The 23,704-nt window shown below is 42.6% G+C and overlaps 1 protein-coding gene across 4 annotated transcripts; it reads right to left on the bottom strand.

Annotated features, from left to right (window-relative positions):
* Positions 1–431: 431 nt before the first annotated feature.
* mvk (mevalonate kinase) lies at positions 432–23,614 on the bottom strand. Of its 4 annotated transcripts, none has more exons than XM_088375362.1 (10): positions 23,255–23,613; positions 23,040–23,187; positions 22,681–22,825; positions 21,794–21,949; positions 21,495–21,598; positions 21,295–21,340; positions 21,055–21,145; positions 20,615–20,734; positions 20,363–20,516; positions 432–552 (listed from the first exon to the last, which is right to left on the bottom strand). In XM_088375362.1, exons 1-10 carry the CDS (start codon positions 23,330–23,332, stop codon positions 473–475), a joined length of 1,122 nt encoding a protein of 373 aa, XP_088231488.1. In that variant the 5' UTR covers positions 23,333–23,613; the 3' UTR covers positions 432–472. The 4 variants fall into 4 exon arrangements, with proteins under 4 accessions (XP_088231488.1, XP_088231486.1, XP_088231489.1 ...); XM_088375360.1 differs by lacking the exon at positions 432–552 and adding an exon at positions 7,019–7,330 and having other exon boundaries at positions 23,255–23,614; XM_088375363.1 differs by lacking the exon at positions 432–552 and adding an exon at positions 10,825–10,856.
* Positions 23,615–23,704: the final 90 nt, after the last annotated feature.

Below are 23,704 nucleotides of genomic sequence, written 5' to 3'. Positions count from 1 at the left end.
TAGCTAATTCATCAAAGCGAACAGTTGTAGACTTTTGCAAAGAGAGCAAAGGGCTCCGTAAATCATTACTAATCAGACACCCGTAAGCAAATTAAACTGGTGAAAGAATCAATGGTCCCGGATCGATGGGTGTAAAGGACAGCTGATTTGACCCCAGAGAACTATGGAATTCCAGAGGCCACGCAGAAAGCCACAGATCTGTTTCCACTTCATGGCCGCAGCTGTCAGTCTTCATTCATGTCAAGGCGGGCCGTCGACTTCGAAGGTAACTCAGCCAAGCTTGACTAAAACAAAACCTTGGAGGGCAAAGCAATATAGGACAGAGAGAAGTCTGATGGCATCTCGCTGGATGGACGGAAGATTAAGGTGAGATCTCGCTCTGTCTGAATTCGCCCCCCTCCTCCCAAAAGAAAAAGTCTCTGGAGGTGGATGCACTCCTCAGACTGCAGCTGTGCAACAGATGGCCTCAAGTTCACGGATGGCTCATTTCCACATCTTTAAGGTCACAGATAACGGCTTCACCGACGGCAATTTCAACTTTGACTTGTTGGCCTGACAAGAGGAGCACATTAAATCATTTACTCATTAAAGATTCTCTCTTTCCATGAATCTCTCTCTGTCCATCTACTATCCTCCCACCACTTTGAATTACAACAGATGGCTCCTCAATGTCTTTTTGCCAGTCAGTCTATTCCTCCATCCATCACTGCAGTGCAGCCTTCGATAACCTCAACAACGAGAATAAGTAATAGTGGTCAGACTGATATTTGATGTCAGGATGACACCTCAAGACTGAGGTCATTCTCGGACATTCATGCTTCCCAGATATTCCATCTTAAGTGGTTGTTCACCCAAACTTTCCCTTTCGCACTGCATCTTCGTAATAAATAAATAGAATAGAAAAGCTCACAGTATATCTAAATGCTGCTTCAGTAAAAAAGAGATAGGTGAAGTGCAAAATACACAATTTGACACATGAAGGTTCGTAATTACAAATTGCCTTTGCGTATGATCCTGCCGGACAAAAAGCGCATTTTTCCAAAATTCTGAATTGTGCAACTTCATTCAGCTGTGTGATTTTTGCTTCTCAAGTTTTTTTTTTTTAGTAAAAAGTTGCAATTGATTTTTTCACCTTTAAATCATGAAGATGTTATTCATTCCACAATGACAGCATGAATAAATCAGTATTCACTCAATTATCACACATTTGAACTTGCTTCAATCGAATCCCCAGGTCACACACTTGCACATCCCCCACGGCACCTTTGCATGCGTGATGTCGAATATAGTTGTGAATTCGGCAAATGTTTCACCTTGTTAGAAGCGTACAATTATAGCACGAACCCCTGAGGCAAACCTAATCTCAAAGTGAAGGGAAATCTTCTATTATATCAAGCGAAATTACTGTGAGCTTTTCTCGGCCTATTCCGATAAGATACCGATCAGGCAAATAGATTGGCTTTTCCATTATCTCTGGAGTGATCTAGGAAGGCATTGGGTAGATAATTTGCTAATGTTTCCTGTGACCTCTCCAGTTTTAAATGTTGTCTTTGGCTACACGTCAACTAAAGCCTTGTGTTTACCACGGCGTAAAAATATTAATATTCTCAAACACACAAATGGGTTTTTACATTTTATCTGTTACAGTATTTTACAAAGTATAGTCTTAAGGCGACTTGTGTTGTTGGCAGTGAGGTTTCTTGAGTTCTTTATAGACCTTGTGTGTGTGTGTGTTCACAAAAACAATAATAATGCCAAAGAATTGGAGCGAAATGCAAAGAGGGGGGAAAAAAATTATATATTGCTAACTAGGCAACTGAAGTCCAATCTATATTTCAATGAGCAGAAATCTGCTCTCATTTCCCAGCATTTTGAAGTGAGGTTTAATTATTTGGCATCTCATTAACAAAATGAAATGAGCTGCTTTGATGTGGGGAATTTAAAGAAATAAACGCGCAGGGTGAAATCATTTTAATTATTGAGTTACTTTGTCTTTCCTCATTAAAGTAGGTGTACAATTTCATCAAGACATGGGAGCGCTCTATAAACACCAAGGCTTAGCTATTTGAATGTTTTTCATATACGATTTAATTTCGCCCAAATATGCAGACGTATAAAAAGCTTTGGAGCTTCATCATTCAGGAGCTGCAGTCTCACTCTTTGACAAAATTGAGACTAACTTTTTGTTTGGCTCAGATCAAAGTGAAAGCTTTTTCTGATTGTGATCTTAAATGTATAAAATGCGTTTCAAGGAGAAATGTCTTTGGTATCAAAACTATAAATGAATTCAAGATGTGAATCAAGATAACTGAATTGACACTCAGATTTTGCAATCGTGGAACCATTAATGCATGTTCAATTCAGAACTAACTTTTCTTTTCATCTATTGGTTGTGCCGCACATTTGTTTTGAATTAAACCCAAACAACCAGTACCAATTTTATCCATATTAGGGTCACAGGTGAAAGGCAGGGTACACCCGGGACAGGTCGCCGACCAATCCTCAAAAGCACGCATTCACAAAGCCAAACAATGGCAACTCCCACTTCATTCTGCATTTTAAAAGCTCGTTCAAATGTATTCAATTCAGTACGTTTAGTGGCCCGGTGCCACCCACTCCTCATGGAGTTATTAAATCAGTCGGCAGCAGTGTGGCTCTGTCACAGCCGGTATTAGAACGCCATCCCCCCCCTCCTATTACCAGGTGCAGCCCTGTGATTTAAAGCTTTGATTCTGTTCAAATGACAACAAAGGTGAGCCCACAGTTGACGCTCCTAATTCATCATTCCCTGCTTGATAAGAGCCGGATTAATGCTTTTAATGCGACGGTTGCAGGCAATCATCCATTTTAAAGCTGGCTCCCCAGAGGATGCAGCTGAAAAGGGAAAACACCTGAAACACAAATGTAGCGGGGCGGGCGAGGGATGGAGGTGGGAGGGGGGGGGTATGCATGGCAGGGATAGGCAGAACACTGTACGCCATTATTTTTACGTTAAGCATAGCACCAGTTTCCCCCATCTTGTTTAGCCTGTGGCATCTGGCATGAATCCCAGGAGCAGATGGTTGCAAGAACCCGGTTAAAGTTCGACCTAAATGATATCATTTAAAAATCAGAGCTGTCCTCAAAGATATATTTTTTTCCAATATTCATTTTTTTCCTAGTGTTTTTCTGCCTTAATACCCTATTACAAAGTCATTCCATGCTTAACATCTGCTGACTCCTTCACCTTTGCTCTATAGCCTCTAACCTGTGCAGAGGCATGGGATTTGCAATGAAAATGATCCATTATCCAGATGTATCTGGACAGAACCAGCTCCCTCCCAGCTGTTGCTCTGATCTCTACTTTAATTGTCTCTGAACTGTCGCCAAAGAAAACCATGGACGATGAGAAGACAACTGTTGCTCTTGACAGAAATAGGCTCATGTGAAACTTGACATTGCCCCCCACTACCCCATCTGACCTTTCTTGTAACCTTTAACCACATTTAAAGAGGACAGCATTGCTTGAGAAAATATTGGGTAATCCTGCCAAAACAATGGAAAGTACATCTCTCCATCTCTTTCGGTCAATATTGGGAAAAGTGTCGTCATTTCCCATCGGTCAGATAATGTTGATATTTGTGTAGTTGGCAAATAACTTCCTTTGGGCATTGTAAAATAAAGCGTTTAACCTTCCGTGTGATCTCTTCCAAAATTCTTGCAAAATGAAAGCAGCAAGACATTTCTTGCATTGATTAACAAGTTGAGAGGCACAGAGGTGGAAAGGCTAAGACTAATGTGAATTAATGACACTCTACGAAAAGTGGTGTCGGGAAATAAATGGAGAACAATGTCTTTAATTAGACATGGTAATTAAGGACAACCCTGAGTGGCCGCTTTCATCTTGAAACGAATGGATGTATTATTTTTCTTTGAATTAATGCAGATTCCTTTCCATCTTATTGATTTACATTCGGGGGAAACTGTAGCAGTAAAGATGAGCGTTGAGTGTTTTTTTTTTTTGAAAAGACAAGGCTGAATAGATCTTGAATGCCATTTACACAGGTTTCAAGTTGACACTCACTTCAAATGAATTTTGCTGGCCTATTTCATTTTTAATCACATTCAAAGCCTCCCTTATTTGCATTAACAGAACATCAGCTGTGCGCTGTTAACGCTTGCCTCAAATGTCCTGCCAGTATACCATATTATGATTAATTTATGAATGAATATGCATGCAATTCCAAAATGAGCACGTCGTGATTAAAAGCATAGAAAAATAAAGTGATGGATGACTTTCTAGTTGATGCCCATTTATATACTAAACAGACACTCACAGATTTATGTTTGATTATCCTGAACTTTAAAAACTAGAGTTCATATTTACTAAGATGCTCTCTGCTCACTTGAGAGGGAAAATGTAAATAATCTAATGAAACAGAGCAGGAGAAATTGTAAAATAAAAAACTCTGAATCATTTAAGTGAAGTATCAAATCCTAACATGTTGTCGCGTACCGGAACAACCTACAAAGTGTCTGCACTTTAATGACGGTACTAGGTCAGAGCAAGGTGCTGCAGGCACAAGCTCAGAGCTGTGATGTTTCATTATCATCCCCCGTTAGCTGCATTGACAACACAGTAGGCCGCGTTAATTACTCCCCATCAGTGGGGGAGTCAGCGCCACTTCAGAGACACTCTCTAATCACCCCTCTTCTCTTTTCCTCTGCAGGGCACTCATTGTCTCCTACATACAGTATCATTTCCCTATACTTTATGACCACCATTGGACTACAACGTGGAAGCTTTGCTTAAGGGGGTTAGCTTGATTGGCATTTGGGTGTTTTAGCCCCAGGAACAGGCTTTTTCTGATGACATTTGCAACGCATCTGCTCAGTAACCCTGCAGAGCTGATTTCACTGTTACTGTGGAAAATGGACTTTTATTAGGGGAGCCCAAACTTTCTTCCCCCAGCCACTTCATCCGGCTCCTCTGAGGGAATTTCTAGCCGTTCCCAGGCCAGTAGGCAGACATAATCTCTCCAGCAGGTTTTGGTTCCTCCTCCTAGTGGGACGTGCCCAAAACAACTCATCAGCCTGATCAGATGCCCGGACCACCTCATCTGGCAGCTCTACTCTGAACGCCTCCCGGATGACCAAGCTTCTCACAGGGGAAACTCATTCCAGCTGAATCTTGTTATTTTCATCATGACCATAAGTGAGGTTAGGAACCGACTGGTAAAATGAAAGCTTCAACTATCAGCTAAGCTCTCCACAATCATCACAATGGACCGACACAAAGGCCGAGTCACTGCAGACGCTCCACCAATCAAGATCATTGGGGACTCAGAAATGCCTCCAGCCACAATAAGGTGACTCAGGGCTGGGTACGATTATTATTTTGAGCAGGGATAGTCAGTAGTAGTTGTAATATTTTCACCATTCCGAGTATTTTCACCATTAGCATTAGCAATACTGTTTTCATATCATTTATTTGTGGTTTCAAAGATATCAAGACTGACAACATAAGACAACAATATCTTTTAGATACATTTTCCACGGTTTTTGTAGATATTCTGGTATCTGATGTAATAAAAGCAAGACAGAAAGACAGATTGTTTGTGTAATAAAAAAAGAGAAAGAAATTGGGAGCCAAGTGTTAAAATTGGATTGTGCTCCTACTGTACTTCCAAAGTGGACAAGAAACCAAACACATCATTTGTGAATGCACACTAAGAGGTCAGCTCAGGAAGCTCCAGCGAAGACTGATTGCATCTAAAATAACTTGTGTCTCATCGTTTATGAGCCATGCAGAATTTGTCCTAATGGGAAATGACTTGCAGCACAGCCTCTGCACAGATGATGGGGATTTCACTGTTGACAAAAGCGGTTCAGAGGGGACAACTCGCATTGTCTTCTTTTACTGCCCATCAAGCAGTATACAAAGTCCCCCATCCCTCCACTGTGAGCATGCCAAGGCTCTTTGTTAGCCTGAATGCAAGTCTATTCATCTCAGGGCGAACAACACAACACAGTAATAACACAGTCATGAGTTTTGACTGATGTCATTGAGGCGAAGTGCTGCCTCTGTAAGCTGGAACCAGCGCCGGGCCCGCTTGACCATCGAGGCCCACTGACCTCGGCGTGACCCGGTCCGGCGCTAACGCCGCTGCTGGCTCTTTACAGACTCAGACCAAGCATCAACAACAGCCGGGCTGCTTAATGCCAAAGCCAGGTTAACCTCCCGACCTCCCTCGGCCCCCCTGCCTTCTGGCCAAACACAGACATGGGGCTGATGTTTCCCCAGGCCATTTTTCACAGCTAATGACGTGGAATAATATTGGTAGGGTTCGTTGTGCGACGCATCAGCACTATTCATTTTTCCTCCGCAGTTTTGATTACCACATGCAAACAAAGTCATTACAGCTGCCCTAGTTCCTTCCTATATACACTTTTGCGCTGGGCATTATGTTCTACATGCATGAATATGAAACGTACGGAATATGGTAGCAGATGTCATGAGCATTCAGCAATGCTGAATGGTTTAGGAGCAGTTATTATATGGGAACTAGGTCACTATTCAAACTCACTGGCTCGCATTGACTGTTTCGAGTGACTATTGATTTTCTGACTAAAGCAATGACTTCATTAATATCACCATTAGTCTGCCATCTGACATAAATGGGTAGTTTGGCAGCGCAGGCCGTAATTCCGGTAGATATGAATCACAAAATTAGATGCATTAAACATTCAGTACATTTGACAACAAATGTGCACTGTAGTCATGGTAAAGGTTGCACTGCGCAATGGGGCCATTCAGTTTGCCTCGACGCTCACAAACATTGCTAAGCAAATGCTGTCGTTGACTTGGAACTTAATTTTTGAAAGATGAAGGGAACAAAATCAGCAGATTCTCTTTTCCTTGGGCTTTCAAAACAGAATCGACAATGAGTGAAGGATTATTTTCTTTTTGATCCAGGGATGCCAGTTTAGTTAAAACAAAAGAATAATTATGGGCTCGTGTCCATTGCAGAATGCATAGAAGACTCACTCTCCCAAAAAAACACAAAAGAAGTACAGTGTGTGCGTGCATGCGTGCGTGCGTGTGTCTAAGCAGACTAGAGAAAGGGAAATAGGATTTGAGATCTATATTAAAACTGTAAATAGCGTTTCAAGATTAGTGACGGGCAGGAGGAGGTGACAGCGAGAGTCTGTGAAAAGTGGATTTCCCCCTCCCCACTGTGTCTATTTTGATTGCAGGAGCCTTGACAAGCTTTGACTTGATTGTGAGAAGGCGACATGCACAGCCGAGCCTTGATGACTTTGTTTGAGGCATGTCGAGATCTTTTGGTGACTGAAAGGAACACAAATCAGGATTACGTATTACACAGTCATATTCATGCAGTCGGCATTACGGGCTCTGAAGTGTCTGGCAAGACATTGTTGTTGCCTTTCCTCGCTCCCTCTGCGTGTGCTGTAATTGCCAAGATCTGGCTTTCAGAGACGAGAACCATTTCATTTGAAGTCATACAACCAAGGGATGGACCCCGCCACTCTGCTCGAAATAAATAATTTGGTGGCGTCATATAGTAAGCAAAGAAATGCCCCAAATTTGTCAAAGACATCTTTGTACTTCTCCATTGCCTACAGAACAATCAGTTTTAACTGAAGCAGCTTTGAGTAGTCTAAAGCAATGAATCAGTCATCATAATAATAAGAGCTGTTGAATGCCCCCAGAAAAATAGTAAAGAATAGTAAAGCAGATCATCTAAAAGTGATCGCCCCTGAGGCTTTACACTTTTAAAATCAACCAAAACCTTTTAAAAATATGTTTTAGTATACCGCAAGACATCACTTCAGCAAGAATTAAAGGAGTAACTCATTAGGTTTTGGCGGTTAACACTTTTGGATGTGAAAAATTAAGTCACGCTAACACTTAGTATATGTAGATTTAAACTTAATATTAAGCAATGAATAATTCATCTTGGGCAAAGCTCACAATGGTCTGCTCTCAATGCACAATTCGAGTAAACTGGATGGACCTCTACTTCTGACACAATGGAGACTAAAATAACCTCGAACCAACTCCAGAGGATGTATAATTTCAAGTCTGATAGACTAAAGTATGATATCATTCAAACCATGTGCCATATCTGACAAACCCTATATATCATTCATTTTTTTGCTTCCGTAACCTTACAAGAGCTACAGTAAAAGGGGGCACGTATTATTTTTGAAGAAGAAAAAGTGGAGCTGCCAAACGCCCTTCAATTGACTTCCTCCCCAGCCCCCATCGCTCTTATACAAAACTTGGCTGTCGCATCATCAGGCGCCATTAAGTCATCGCATGTGCCTGACACTGGGGCGATGTGTGTGCTCTGGCCCTCTCCCAGCCCTGAGCCTTTATCACCATACAACCTCTCTGTGACAGACAGGACTGATCTCCCTTGCAGCTACCCTCCACCGTGCCAGTAAAAGGACAGCATAGGAAAAGGTCCCCCGAGGGCCACTGAGGATGGACTCATGAATCAAACATGCGCCTGAAGCTTGCTTCCTATCACCCAGGTCAGCCCGAGCATTAATACGTGGTGGCTCCAGGGAGCTACCTACTGTGACCTCCCTGGTTTCCCCCAACAGTAGGGCATTGACCTCGGGTGCCAAAGAGGGCCTCCCTCCAACATGATCACGTCACATTATGTCCGCATACTGAGGAAGCGGTGCCACCCATAATGACGGGGATGAGCGAAACAAAAAAGAATAAAAGTGAGAGAATGGATTGTATTGTCGATTTTTTTTTTTTTTGTGACGCTATCGCACCTGTTGTGAAACGGGGGATGATGAAACTATAGCATAAATGTACAGGTCCATTGGGGGCACGCCACCTCTCAAACCACGTAATTCCATCTGAAGACAGTCCAAACGATGTCTTAAGAACCAAAACAGCGTGAATGATGGACCACAATATAACAGGAGAGCACTGTAATCGAATAAGACTCAACGCTAGCGAGGAACTTGCCTCTCTCATCAATATTGAACGCAATCATCTTAAGAGAAAATCCAGCATCTATCAAAACCTGAAGGAGCTAGACACAAACGGCGCCGCGTAGATAAAACATAACCTCGTCGGAGGGGGGGGTAACAAGTTACAGCAATGGAGCATGAAGGATCAAATAGACTACAAAAAGGCAACTCGATTCTTTGATGCAATGCCGGGCCGCGTGAGTAAAATCGACTGTGTACCGGGCCTTCCAAAAACACCACCAATCTTCATTGGCCAGACGGGGTGTGATATATGTGACTGTCTTCCAGCGTAAATTAGGCAGTCCAGAGCGCTGCGTGCTAAAGCATGACGGAGGCCGGACAGTGCACTAACTCAGCCGGCCCGGTGCCATGCGTAGCAGCTTCTCTGTGCTGCGCCGTGCCATAAATCACCAGCTGGGGGGAAATGAATCGCTGTCCGTCTGAGCTGGACGCACCAGCTGGCACCGCCATCACCTGGCCAGCAGGAGCCCACACCGACACCGGAGCGAGTGAAATCAAGAAAAATGAGGCATGGAGGCAGACGGAGCCATAGCCCCGCACTCTCTCATTAGTCTCCTCCGGGCTTCCTCCTCACTGAGCTCGTCTGAAGTGAAAGGGCACACAAAATATATTTCAGGGTGTCACCCAGGGGGAGGAAAAAAAGAGGGAAAAATGATCACCCCCGGTCTCCTCACAAATCTATGTAGCACCATGCTGGCAGACAGCATTAGTGTTTCTCTGGGAGGCAACGGGATGGAGTGCAGCTCAGGGAAAGGCCGAGTCACTACTTTGTGTTATTTAATGGAGTCTGCTATGTGAACAAAAGCATAGCCATACAGATATTTTAATCTGTTAATTCATTATTGATCTTACTTGCTTTATTTTCCGATGGCATTTTCTGCGTTCTGGTATCGAGGTCCAAAAAAGGCTGTCATCATTTTCACTTCCTGACATGGCCACTTTTTCTTCATACATTTTATTTTACTGGAAGCAATGACCCAAACCGATTGGGGATTCAACTCTACATCCAGAAGTAGTTAACAGGAGGAAAAAAAAAGGTGTTGTTGAATAGATTTACACTTTTCAATATTGCAGAGTTGCTCGTGGAGAGACCACTTATATGCTGACCGCTGCCATTATGAGGAGCTGTGTGGGTGTCAGAACCGAGGTACTCGTGGAGAAAATGGCTTGAAATTACATCAATACAGCCGCATTAAAAAGTTGGAGTGATCTAAAACAGGATAGATTTGATCTTTTATGGACACTGGACTGTTGTTTACCTCCAGTGATTTGAATGAGCCACTTTTTTTGCATTAATCTCCACACCCCCATGAGAGAACTCATTTGTAGCCAAGGGACAGTCAAAGGCAGGATACATGAGGAAAAAGGGGGCATTCTAAATGAACAGATGTAGCCTCGATTGACAGCAAATTTGAGGCTCGGGGCACAACACGTGATTGGCAAAGCCAATTTCCTGCCAACATCCACGTCGGTTCTCGCCTAATTTCGCTGGTCCTGCGGCAGAGCCGTGCAGGTCCATCACCGTTTCTGATGTGGTGGATTAGCTCGTCTCTCCTGTCACAAAGGCTGTGATGAATGGCAGGAAGGAAGCGAAAATGCACTGGCTGCTCATTGGATTGGGTCGGGGGGGCGGGGCAAGGTGATAACTGGCCAGCAAGTTGACCTCAGGCTCATATCTCACCTTGCTGTCCCTTCCCCTCCCTGTGGCTGTGACCCCCCGCAGATGTCCAGGTGTACGTTCACATATCTGCAGCGCACTCATCAGTCGTAGTAGACTACGGCATGACTTTGACACATGCTTTGACAGGGAATCCAATTCCATCAGTGTCTGAAGGTCCCTTGGATAAAGCAGATAGCGTCCACTGAATCCCCTCCCGTTTATATGAAAAGGGCATGTACTGTGTAAAGGTCAGGTATTTTAAAAGAGATGCATTTGATATGGAGGTAGATAACAACCACAGCCTTGTGAAACAGGCCGTCTGCTTAGTTTTCAAAGAATGTTAGGCGCATACACGCAGCATGAGCTGTTTTTCACCTTCTTGACGTGTTTGAAATTTTTCTTTTACACACACACATACACTCAAAACTAAATTGTAAATGCAATGTTAAATAATATAGAGTGAAAAAAACTCAAGCCACAGTATCAGCATTTGAATGTATTCAAAAGTCGACTAGCTTTTTTTGTTTTTCACAGCAGTTCTTTGCCATAGTAAAATGAATGTTGAATATATTAATTTGCATTCAGTTACATTCGAGTTAAACAGCGACATATTTGGACAGTTGTGTAATAACTTAACTGTTCCCTCTGCATCTACCTTCAACCACCAATAACCCCCTGCTGAGAAATAATTGAATATTGTTAGCATTGCTAAAACAAGACGCACACAAAAAAGTGAATGCTGTTTATCTACCGATGGACTTGTTGTTTCCTTTATTATTTTGTTGATGCATCCAATTGTAATAGGTCATGCAACTTCACTGTCAATCCAACGGCCGATTAATCTTTTCTCAATTAACGACATTTTTTTTTTTATTTTTTTTTATCTTGCCTTATCTTCAGGTTATTGATTGGCTGAAAAAGCCTTACAGGGATTATGTTTTGAGTTATTGCACCACCTGTTGCGTTGACAGCATGCAAATAAATGCATCAGTATATAGATTTTTCTACAAAACATCATTGGTATGGATATTTAGAATTTTAGCATTTTTTTGAGGGGGGGGAGTGGGGGGTTACTAAAATAAAATTATTTAAACGAGTGTGCACGTCTGGACATAGTTCTCTGCAGCTGCCACTCTTACCAATTTTCACACACACAAACCCAACCTAGCAACATCTTCCCCTCAACTCCTCCAATTCGGCTGCAATCATGCAGCTATGCAAATGCTGTGTACTGAGAGTTTGTTGCTAAATACCTCCAGGACATCAATCCCAGCTGGCTGAGTCCTCAAAGTTGACCACCCAAGGGAGGCAATACGAGGAAGTCATTTCTGCAGACACAGCCTCTACATTGCCAAACAGCGCCCGCCAACTCTGAGAGTCCTTGAGAACTATATACTAAAACATCCATTTTCAGTTGGGCGACATTTATAATGGTGAACAGAAATCAATCACACTAAACCCTGCACAGACCTACTGAATATGTCTGCTTATTTGGCTGGGGGGGTTGAGCCACCCCCTCAATCTGATCCACATTTCCGGAATATTCATAATTCATCATCTTCGATTCCTGACATCTGCCACTGATTGTGCCATCGGGTCGGCTGGATTTAGCCACTCTCGGGAGCTGCGTTAATGTGCTGGTGGGCCAACACATGAACCCCGGCTAGGCGAGGGGGGGGGTTGGGGAAGAGGATGGAGGCCAGAGCGGCAGGAGGCTTTCACACTCCTAATGTGTAATTAGGAGCCAATTTGGAGTGCTGCCTTCCTCCGCTGAAATTAGCTGCCTGTTATTAATCGGGGCGACTAGTTCAATGGCACGATGGGCTTCGTGCTAATGTAACACAAAATGTTCTTAATTATGGCTGAGAGACGGGCTGCGGCGCCTCCATTCTGTTCCAGAATAGCGGAACACGAGCAGGAACACTTGGAATGCAGCATTTCCTGGGCGATATCGAATCCAGTTTTTATTCTTTCACCCTAAGGATGCTTTCTATTTTTTTAATATAGTCTAGCACTGACATCATATCGAGAATAAAACCCTCAGAGCTACACCGCCCATGAAATCCATTTGCAATGGCTGAATGTCAGCAGCACTTGAATGAAAGATTGTCCATATTATGTGATTACAAGCGCTGGTCGTCCTTTGGAGAGTTAAGTGCTGTGACCCTGACCGCGCTCATCAGCAATCGTGTGCTCCTGACTACACATGAGAATAAATACTTCAGTGCCCATTTTCATCCCGCTTGTTCTTTTTCTCCCTTCCAACCAAGTGGAAAAGATCAAAATGATGAAAATCCATATCCGACTGGAACTAAAAGACAACGGATTGCTGGAAGTGGAACAATTTCACGTTTCCAGAGAGGGATTAGACAGAAAGGGACATTTGCATGTATCTGTGATGATAAACTAAAGGGAAAGGAATAGTGATGGTCACGTTATGTTTTTGTTCTTTTGGCCACAAACTAGTTAACTTAATCAATATGGTCTAACCACTGCTCGAAGCAGCCGTGCAGTGAACTCCATGATGCCTCATTTCCTGCAAACAGTCAATGAATCCATAATGGTGACCAGGCATCCAGGCCGTCCATGATGATAGAACTAAAATAAAAAAAGCAAATAACTAAAGCTAGTTATATTGTTTTTATTCCTTAGAAGTACATTTATTGCAACTATAAATAAACGGTAACTTATTATTGTACCTGAACACAAATACCGAGTATTTGTGATGGTTACGTGTATCAATAATAACTCAACAGGCATAAACACCAGCTTAGTTTCAGTTTTGACTATTGTTTAGTTAAAATGGAGACAGATTTTCTCAATTAATGAAAAGACTTGGTGCTTTTTGTAATGTTTTCAAATTGCCATCACAACAGGGTTCCTTTAAGTGCAATCATGACCTCTTTTGTCGTTCTGGTGTTTAACAACGCTCGATTGCATATTTATGACTATTATGGGTGAGCCGTTTTTTCCTATAAATATCATCTCAACAGGCCTAAATCTACCAAATGGCTCCTTGAAAAAATTTCCCCTGCAGAACAAGGACCCTACCAGCTGATTTAGAAACAGTCGACACACGGTGAGAGTGTGCGTGAGCGCTAATGACCGCCTCTCGTCCATGCAGCTTGATGATCTCACACTGAGGTCATCATACGCTGCAAGGCCGGCTGATCTTTTTAGTCTTCTAAAAAAAAAAAATACTAACAGTGCAACTCAAGCGTTATTGATGGAACAGTGCAGAAAACAAATCTTATGTAGGGTCCCTGAGTGAAGTGTTGCTCAGCTTGAAACAGTGTCCAAGTAGCACAAAGAGCACACACAGCAGTGGTTATCAGAGGACACATTTGTTGAGGAAACTTTCAACATATGTGTCAAATAGATATTTTATTGCTTCAATGGCTTAAAGGTTGACTTCTAGATATGACGGTTAAAAACGTGACTTAAACCAAAGGTTATTTACGATGACAAAAGTTGACACTGCTATGGATTAAATCACATAGACCACAATTGATCTCCTAGTGAGCAAGCTTCATGGAATGTGTTCAACTTTGGAGGTTCCACTGTATCTCAAATGCAGGAGGACAAAGTTCTGCCCCAGTGGAGAGAGAATTAACTCCACAGAGGGAGTCCCAAGGGAACCAGATATGCTGGCTTTGAGTGGGAGGGTATTGGACTGTGAGTCTTTGGGGAGCAGACCAGAGGTGACTGATGGTGCACCGAAGCCCGTGTGTGGCACCTGGACAGCCTGTCACAGTTCCAAGTAGACAAAGTGACATTTGACAGGATGGGAGTTGAGACTGCAACAGCACAAGTCAAGACCGGCTGACAGGAAGGATGAGAGGTGTGCAGTTAAACTCAATGATTCCCCCAACGCCTTTTCAATCTTGTCAGCCTCCTCTTTCCTCTCTTTTTCTTTGTCAGCATGACCCTTTAAATAAACCACGGTCTGGAGGAGGCTGAAGCTATCAATTAGAGTCATCTTGATGAGCCCGCATGGATATTAATCAGCAGGCGTGTGACAGACTGGGATGAGAGAACTCAAACCAGCAGGCTCTTGAATTTCCCGCTCTACATCACTAAACTAAACTGATACCCAATTATGCCCTCTTCGTCGACGAGCTAACAGAGCAGCTGCGAGTTGAAGAGTCTGGCCGTGTCAGAACTGGCCGGGCACGAGCTAGCGAAAGCCAAAACCTTGAAGGAGATGTCACGAGAAGGCTGGAGTCAGACGCTTGAGTGAACGATGGTCCCCACGCTTGCCTGAAAGCATGACATTGCCAAAGGGGGGGAAAAAAACACCATTTTATCATTCAGTGCGATTCGTGCCCTCTCTCCCTGTCAAACATGCCATATGTCCCCGTCACAGGTCGTCTTGCTGCCTTATCGGGTGTGACAGGGCTATTCACACACTGCTCCCAATCAGACACCATCTCCTGCAGGGGAGGGGGAAAAAAACTCCACCACGGCTTGGTGACAGGCTGTCAGGCAGAGGGCAGCAACCTCCACAGGGCTTCGGCTGAGAGGCCGCCCATCTGGGGAAGAGGCAGGGGCTAGGGGTTACAAAGGGACGCCCATGTGCCCAAAAACGCACTCTTCCCTTTACCTACTTCAGCCGAAAAGATCGAAAGCTTGAGCACATGAAAACATCAAATGAGCAATGAAAAGTGTTGTCTTTGGTTACTAAGTCTCACGGCTTGAAATTGACCTGAAATTTCCTGACTGAAGGTTGGAAGAGCTTTCCCACTCTGACCCAGTCAAAACTCAAGTGATTCTGCAAAAGTCAAACATCTCAAGTGCTGGTACAAAGATAAATGTATGAAAATGAACAAACTGGTAGTCAACCAGTGATCCAGACCAAACTGTGCTGGACTTTGAACATGACTCCCTTTCCCCCCCATTTTCAAATTCCAGGTTTACTCTTCAAGTAGAGATTACTGTTTGATTCTGACTGAGAGCATGTTAAGGCACTTCTGGAGCCGGCATGTTTCCTTTGGTGCCAACGCATACCCTATGACTTAGTAGCTCCTTAGCTCGACGCACAATAACCCCACAACCACTGAATACATTTACTAAGTGAGCAATCAGTTGTTTAAAAATCACACTTATCACCCCTGTGATGATATGCAGGGGGGAATAAATGTGTAAAGAAAGAAGAGCAGTGGGGCAAGGGGGAGAAGTGCTATTACCTGATCTGAGTTATCACGCACAAAGAAGTGGGATGTGTCACCTCAACTCCTCCGGAAAAAGACGCAAGCCTCCGAGCGCACATTTTATGAAACATTTTCTGTGAAATGATTGCTAATCTATGCAAGAAAGCAATCAGCGGCTCATTCATAATGCATGAGCGACGAGATACCAGTTTTGCAACGCTTTTGGATTATTAGATGTTATCTTGCATGCGGCATCTGAAATATGAACACTCCTACCTGTCCTATTGTAATTACAGGACGCCGGAGGTCTCCCGACAAAGTGGTGGTGAGGGAAGAAAGATGGAGAAAAGTCAGACGGATATGCATCGCAATGCGAGAGCAAATAACTGAAGATGGGAATATTTGTTTCTAATAGTTTTGTAAATCCATTTGTGCCGTGACCTAAAAGCTCTTTAAATACTGTACATCAGGCTGACATTTTAATGGTCCATCGATCACACGCTGTCGTGTGATAACATTTTGAGATCATCTCCCCTCCTCCCTGAGCCTCTAATGGTGAAATAAAACGAATCCATTGAATTGGCTGCAATCCCAGTGAAATGATGAGAATCTATTTTAATTTCAAAGTATGAATATGATGGAATTTTGAGCTGCTCAAATTAATGCAAATCAAATTTCATTTAGGATATTTTTGTTCTATAGACCTAAAGTGCATTGAATATATTTTTGTGCCATTTTCTAAACCCCATTTTCAAGCCTATGTAAAAAAAATAGTAAAGAGCTATTTTGTTTCTTTATATGAATAGATTATGCGAGGATTATTGCTTTCACATTATTAAACGCAACCACAGTAACAAAAAATGCGTTTCTGGCACAAGAACTGTGATTGCTTGCATAAACTGGAATTCCTATGAAACAATGGATGAATGAATACAACATACACTGCCTTTGATGAGCAAAATATATTTGCTTTAAGTGAGTTGTCAAGTCAATCAATTGGATAAAACCCCATTCAAATTAAATAATGAACACAACAGACTGGGAGAACATAATGATTGCTTTAGATAAATTCCAAGTAAAAATATGTGCTTCGTAGTACTTCAACACAAGCCTCCCCCCCCCCCCCCCCCCACACACACACACACACAATGAGCCAAGGATGAAGGGTGCTATAAAAATCAATGAGTCTTTTCAAAGGCAACAAGAAAGAAAGGTGCTTTTGTCTACAATTAAACAAGTGTGCCAGTGGCACTGAAGGATGACAGTGTGTTGCAAGTACCCGCTTCACACAATCAATTACTAGATCAATACGACGACATGATACAATTCTGTGATGGAGAGGGGAAAAAAAGAATGGCGACTGGAAGTCAAAGTGTGTTAAGGGTTGCAGATGTTTACAACAAACACAGTCAAAAGGGACTATCCACAGAGGGACCGCCCTGTAGAGAGTAATGTGCCTGACATCCAACCAATCAAATGGTTCGAACCTTACAAGAAAAATATGTATCTAAAAGGGTCACACATCTCAAGATGGTTTAACAGTCAGGAGAAAGCGAATATGCTATGCTAATGCTATTCTGTCAGAATCATTTTTGTAAAATGTCCTCAGCAGAAGTCAACCCTAAAAATGTTCTTGACAATAATATGTTGTATGCGTTTGTGGAAAATGAGTTAAGCAGCAGCAAAATTAACCCGTTTTTATCTATCTCGGGGCAGGAGGCCATTTTGCCATTTACTGTCAACTGAAAATGACATCACAATTGCTCAGGTCACAACCAATCACGTCTCAGCTTCTGAAAGCATGTAATTGGTTGTTAACAGCCAGCCCTAACCTATAATTGTCAAAACAAATTTTGGTGGTCAAGATCCCTTTAAGCAAACCCTAACCCTTATAAACTTGAGCTGCTTTGCCATCTTTTTGTCAAAATAGAGTTTTTACAATTTTTGTATAAAGTCAACAACAGGCAAAAAGACTGCTTGCCTCAACCTCTTGGGTTACGTTCCTTTATGTGAAGTCGAGTAAAGTAGTTGCAATACCAATAAACGACTTTTCTTGTTAATTCCTGTCTTAATGGTCAACAGGCCCCTTTAACAAAACTGACATTGTTCATAGCTGGTAGACAGGCTAAGGTTACAGAGAAGACAGTGCTTTGTTTTGAAAGGTCACACATTCCAAATGTATGTTTATGCATGTATATATGCAATCCGTAAAAGCGGAATAGCAAAGCTGTTTATGTAAATTGCAAATGATTCTTAGAGCAAGAAGGAATATCCATAACTTACACTTTAAACTCAATGCACTCAGTTCCTTGGCAGTGCACTAAAACCTCCCACCCTGCTCAATGAAAGGATAAACACCCCCAGGAAGATCATTCCCAAGATCATGACGTTGATGTTTCTTGTCTGGGTAAAATGAGCCCTGCTGAGCAAATTTCTCTGTCCCACTCTGGCACAGCTACTGCAAATGTGTAACATTAAACTGTTGTCTTGGATAATACAAGCTGACAATATATATATATACGTATATATAGTGAAGCCTGTGAGTGCAGAGTTGCACATGTAAACACTCTCTGTAGGAAGTCACTAAAACCCCTGTTAGTAAAAGCAGCCGCCATCAGCGACATGCCATGTTGTCACTCAGCTCGGGTTGTGTATTCAAACTTAATGGCTCCTGACAAGCTCTCCAGCCACCCACTGGGGGTCCAGAGGGAGAGCATCCCTGGTGAGCATGACCACTCAGAACATTCACATTTTAATCTTCATCTTCGATCAAATGAATTCAACATCCTCAATTTTTGAAACTGCAAAACTGCATTTAACATTAGCTAGCCTGTATTTCTCTGCAGTATCACACTTCTGGGACAGCACCGTTTTTTAAATCAAATCCCTCCAACTCAGACATAAGCATCCTTGACCCCTTTGCACCACTTCCTATGTTATCTGAAATAATCTTACAGCCTCCTTAGATTCTATTCAGAAAGAAGCAGGCATTGACATTGGGGGGGGGGGGGGGGAAGAAAACATCTGTGGCTCACAGGAACAAAAAAAGAAGAGTGAGAATGAAATGAAATGAAACAGGCTCTGTTGTCTCGCCCTTGCCCCCCCCCTCCCTCTTGTCGATGCCGGTTCAATTGAAAAGCACAGTGGTAATTAAATTCCAGCAGGGGTTAGGGGCAACTGTGCAGTGTACTGCCAAGGGGGTGTGTGCAAGATTGGGGGCGGTGATGTTCACTGAACATAAAGATGACACAATCCAAGGGGACAGAGGGGGCGGCAGGCAAGAAGAAAGGGAGGGTGACAAATGTCGTTTATTCACATACACCGCAGAACTTAATCTTCATGACATATAAGGGGGGTGAGAAAGATGGAAATTCAAAAACTTGTAAATCCCAGGATGACCTTTTTCCAAACCAGGAATATTCCAAACAGATCCATCATCTATATGTGCAGCCTTTGCAGTTATAATAAGCAAAGATTTTGAGGTTGAGAGATGTTCCGAAGACAGAGTATACAATGTTCAGAACACGTCAAGCTTTAAAAGACGTTTTCGGTGAAGCTAAAAACTTGACTTAGCCATGATCATTTTGGTACTGTACAATCAGCGCTGCACTCGGGCAAACATTTAGAAACAGACGCTCCAATAAGGAGAATTTATGGAACTCTATCGCCATCTAGCGGACAAAGTGTATTACATACAATTATCAGTCGACAAGATGCATGAGTCAATGTACTCCATTTTTTGCTCGGTTCGAAAATGTCCCTTGGTTCAGTGGAGCAAACCTGAATATCAAATGTATTCACTCGCACCTCCATGGCCATGTCTCAATAACGGTTTAATATTCCTAGAATATCCTCCTTTACAGAGAGGGGGGAATGCACTTGGACACCAGGCCCGCCAATACTCGTTTCCCAGCAGTCAAAGTCGCAGTCTTTCAAGTCCTGAATCGTAGTCTGGACTACCGCGGAATCTGTTTCTACAAATAAAAGGCAAGTCATGATTGTAGATACTGAGAAAGGAGACATAAAAATGATGTGTGAATATGGTAAAAAGTATTTGTCTAAACTAGAGAGTCCACTTCAAAAATATATATTTTTTCTAAATATATCTATGTATATATATTCCCCACCCTCACACACAATTCAAACACACACTTAAACATACAAAAACACACTTTTTGCACACAATGTAAATATTTGAACAAAAGAAAATGTAAACATATGTACATTCATGTGACGAGTCCGTGTGAGTCTCTGGGTGTGAGCTGTGGCTGATAGCAGCTCCGGCATGAATCAATTGTGTTTGAGTTTTATTTTGTTTTGACATCAAATAAATGACTGAAAGGTGTATTGGCTGTCACTGTGATACTTTTTCACGCTCCAAGAAATTACAGTAACTTTAAAACCCCATGAAAAGTGATCCTTTTAAAAATGCAATACAATAGTGTGGTGAATGAACTTTGCAATTGCGGGAGATAACTGTACATTTTTTTCAAGACTATATCAATTGGAGGGAATTTTCTAGACAAGGACCTACCTGGTCTCAGAAGAGTAATGGCACAGCCCCCTCCCCCTGCACCTGTTAGCTTGCTGTGCAGACCCCTGGCGAGCGTGACCCGACACAGGGTATCCAGGGCAGAATGTCCTACGCCCATTACGTTCAAATGATGCTGGTTGATATCAATCAGCTCCTAGAAGTGCAATGACAAAAACAAACGCTGACACTTCTGGTCGGGTGGTAGTGAGGGAGATGAGATGCTTGGGGCGGAGGAGGGAGGGGGGGTCATACCTCTAAAATATTGTAGTGCTCTCCTGTGATGGGCTCATTGGTCATCTCTAGGAGGACTTTTTCACAAGTGCAAGAAATGGCATCGACCGAGTCGAGCACCGAGGTCAAAATGGTGGGAAACTATGGGAATTAGGGTGATAAAAAAATTCACTTAAATTAATCCCAGACTTATTTTTAAAGAAGCCAATCAAATGAGAAAAGAGATCAATAAAACTGAACTGCGCTCGCCTGATCACAACAACAAGCAGGCTAATGTGTGCACACCTGCTGGTGTCGCCAAGGCAACAGCACACAGAGGTAATGGCTAAGAGTTTAATTTCAATATTTTATGACAGCACTCAATAGCAGACTCTGTAGCATGTGGCATACAAAGGAAATGCCTAGGATATTAATTATGATATCAGCAGGTAGCGCACGGGGGAGGAGAAAACATTTAGTACCTTGTTAATTTTGTCCTTCACCCTGGCAACAAGCACCTTGGTGCTACGTGGCACTTTAGTGTTCGTTAGGAGGATTCTTAATAATGGCACCCTGGAAGACACAAAAAGAGGGTTGAGCTAAATTTGTTCATCTGCCCTGCTGAGAAGACAATTTCTTCCCATCGACATTCATTTTTGGAGGAAAAATATGCGCTGTGATTTGTATGAACCCACTCTGCGGAGTTTAATCAGTGCCACTACCTGCTCAGTGGTATTATCCTCCCGGCCAAGAACCTCAGCATGCCTCCTGCACAGAAACAAATCAGTCATTGAAGAGATAATCATCTGATGATAATGAACACTGCTGCCGCACGTAATACTCCAGTGATTCCATGAAACAAGCGTCCGTGGAGGCACAAAGGTGTCGCACAATTAGCACTGTACCATATGCCAGGCCTCACCCCATGTCCCTACAGCGTTGTCAACTCCAGAAGGATTACCATGGATGATCATTTCTCCTTGGAAGGCCCAGCTGTTGATCAACTCCAAGTCCTCCTGACACCATCTGCAAAAATGATTCTCATTATTTCCATGATAATCTGCCAGGATGAATAAATTGTTGTGAATATTTATTCATTTAAAAAAATGTATTACAGAAGATAATACAGATAGCAATTGATAGCAATTCAGCGAAATGCATGTTTGAGGATGCAACCCAAGTGTGCCTATGATTTTATTCTCATAATTATATTGTCATTACCTGGCGGTGTGTTCCATCTCTTTGAGAGGAGCGGGAATGGCTCCACTTGCACAAAGCAGAGCTGCAGCTAAACACACCGAATAGGCTGCGCTCGAACCCAATCCTGCTCCGGTCGGCAGCTCTGACCACACGGATATTGTAAGGCTTGGCAGCTCTCTAAATGTGAAAGGAAAGAAAGTCGAATGTGTGAATAAACCTTTACTACTTTTACGATGACACCTCACAGAGACTTATTTTGCATGACATACATGTGTGGTACCAGATAGAATGGAAATTGTACAACTTTTGTCTGAAGGAGAACCCGACCCCCCTGGCTTGTTGATGGTCTCATGGCTTCATGCCATACTTTCAATCAAGGTCATTCTTTTGGAAGCCATCACTTCTGGCGAACATGCCAGCAATGTGTCAACGGCATTTAAAGCTCCCGATGACCCGAAACGCCCAAAAACCCATCTCCATCCCTATCTTTACGGATCATCCTGCTTTGCCGTCTATATTTTGATCACGTTTTTATAGTGGCAGACAGACATTTTTAAAAGGCCGTAAAAGTGAAAGTTGAAAAAGAAATAAGGCATCCTCCAGGAAACTGCACTTGTTATCTGGTCGACCTCCACTTGCATCATCCTTGTTTACAGCTTTGAGTTACAGCAAACACAAGAACTAATTTCAGTTCTCTCACTGGCTGTTTTACACAGCCTGTAAAAGACCAAATTTCCCACCATTTTTCAGGTTCTACATGAAAAGCAATAACAAGAAACCAGGGAACCAAGGAAACCAGCCGATATTCCACAGTAAGGATTAGAGCGGTAACAAAGTCGCCTGTGTAAATCCTGAATGTAGAAATGTCAGGCTTAGCTTCACATTAAAGACTCAATTCGGAATCGTACCCTGATCCAAACAACGAGAGGTAGATGTAGAGAAACGCCAAGGTGGCCATGTTGCTTGTATCCAAGTTTCCATTTGCTACACCGACAAAGTCACGTAGTCTCTTGACAAGCTCAGGATCTAGTCGCTTTACTTCCTCCCGCTTGCCTGTTAAAAATAAAAACAACAACAATGCACACATTATTACAGCATGCATGTCCAATATGATTGGGTGTGTTTACCACAGGATTGTCAATAGGGAAGGACTGCAAGTTCATATTTAATGTTGCATGAGTTTATTTCAGATATTTCTCGTAAGATTATGGGATGCAAATGTAAAAATGCCAGCTATTTATTTTTGAACTTGGTAGCAATTCCTTACCACGTGACAGTGGCAGAAGATCCTTCAACTCAGAAGCATCCCAACAGAGGAAGGTGTCAATGTTTGGGAGATTGATGCACACTTTACCACTGTTAGTGGCTTTCAACTTCAAGTATGTTCTCAGATTCAAACTCACAGCAAGTGCGACCTGGAATGCATCAGCAAAAAGTGTTAACAAGCAAAAGTGTCAGTAGCTTGCTTCATTGACAAATTACCTTTCCGTGTACAACTGCATGTTCTCCATGAAGAATTGCTTTTCCCGGAGCAGATACGATGCATTCTCTGATGTGCATCTTTTCGCAAGAATAAAAAGTAGCCCGTAAAAGCAAGTTGCTACATAGAGCTAACCTAACCCTAACCCTAACCCTTCTTTTGAGAGAAAACAGTCGTCAGCAACTCTAGCTCCAATGCTTTCGTGGAGGATCAACGAAGATTTAAGAACCTTAAAATACAGTAAAATGCAAGTACCATTACACATGTCGGGCCTCAGTGATGAGAAATAACGCTGCCTGCTAACATCTCGCTCCACACACAGCTGACAAAACGGATGACAGCTCAGGATACGTTCGGCCAATAATAACCAATCAGCTCATATCACTCCTTTTTTTTTCCCGTTGTCTTTTTAACCAATCACCATCCGTGTTTTTGCCGACCATCTGGTGAGT

This window comes from Syngnathus floridae, chromosome 5 (assembly GCF_059516105.1).
Source record: "Syngnathus floridae isolate MCC-2025c chromosome 5, RoL_Sflo_1.0, whole genome shotgun sequence".
Taxonomy (NCBI): domain Eukaryota; kingdom Metazoa; phylum Chordata; class Actinopteri; order Syngnathiformes; family Syngnathidae; genus Syngnathus; species Syngnathus floridae.
The sequence above is the reverse complement of the archived record's forward strand: the minus strand, read 5'-3'. Positions and strand labels throughout refer to the sequence as shown.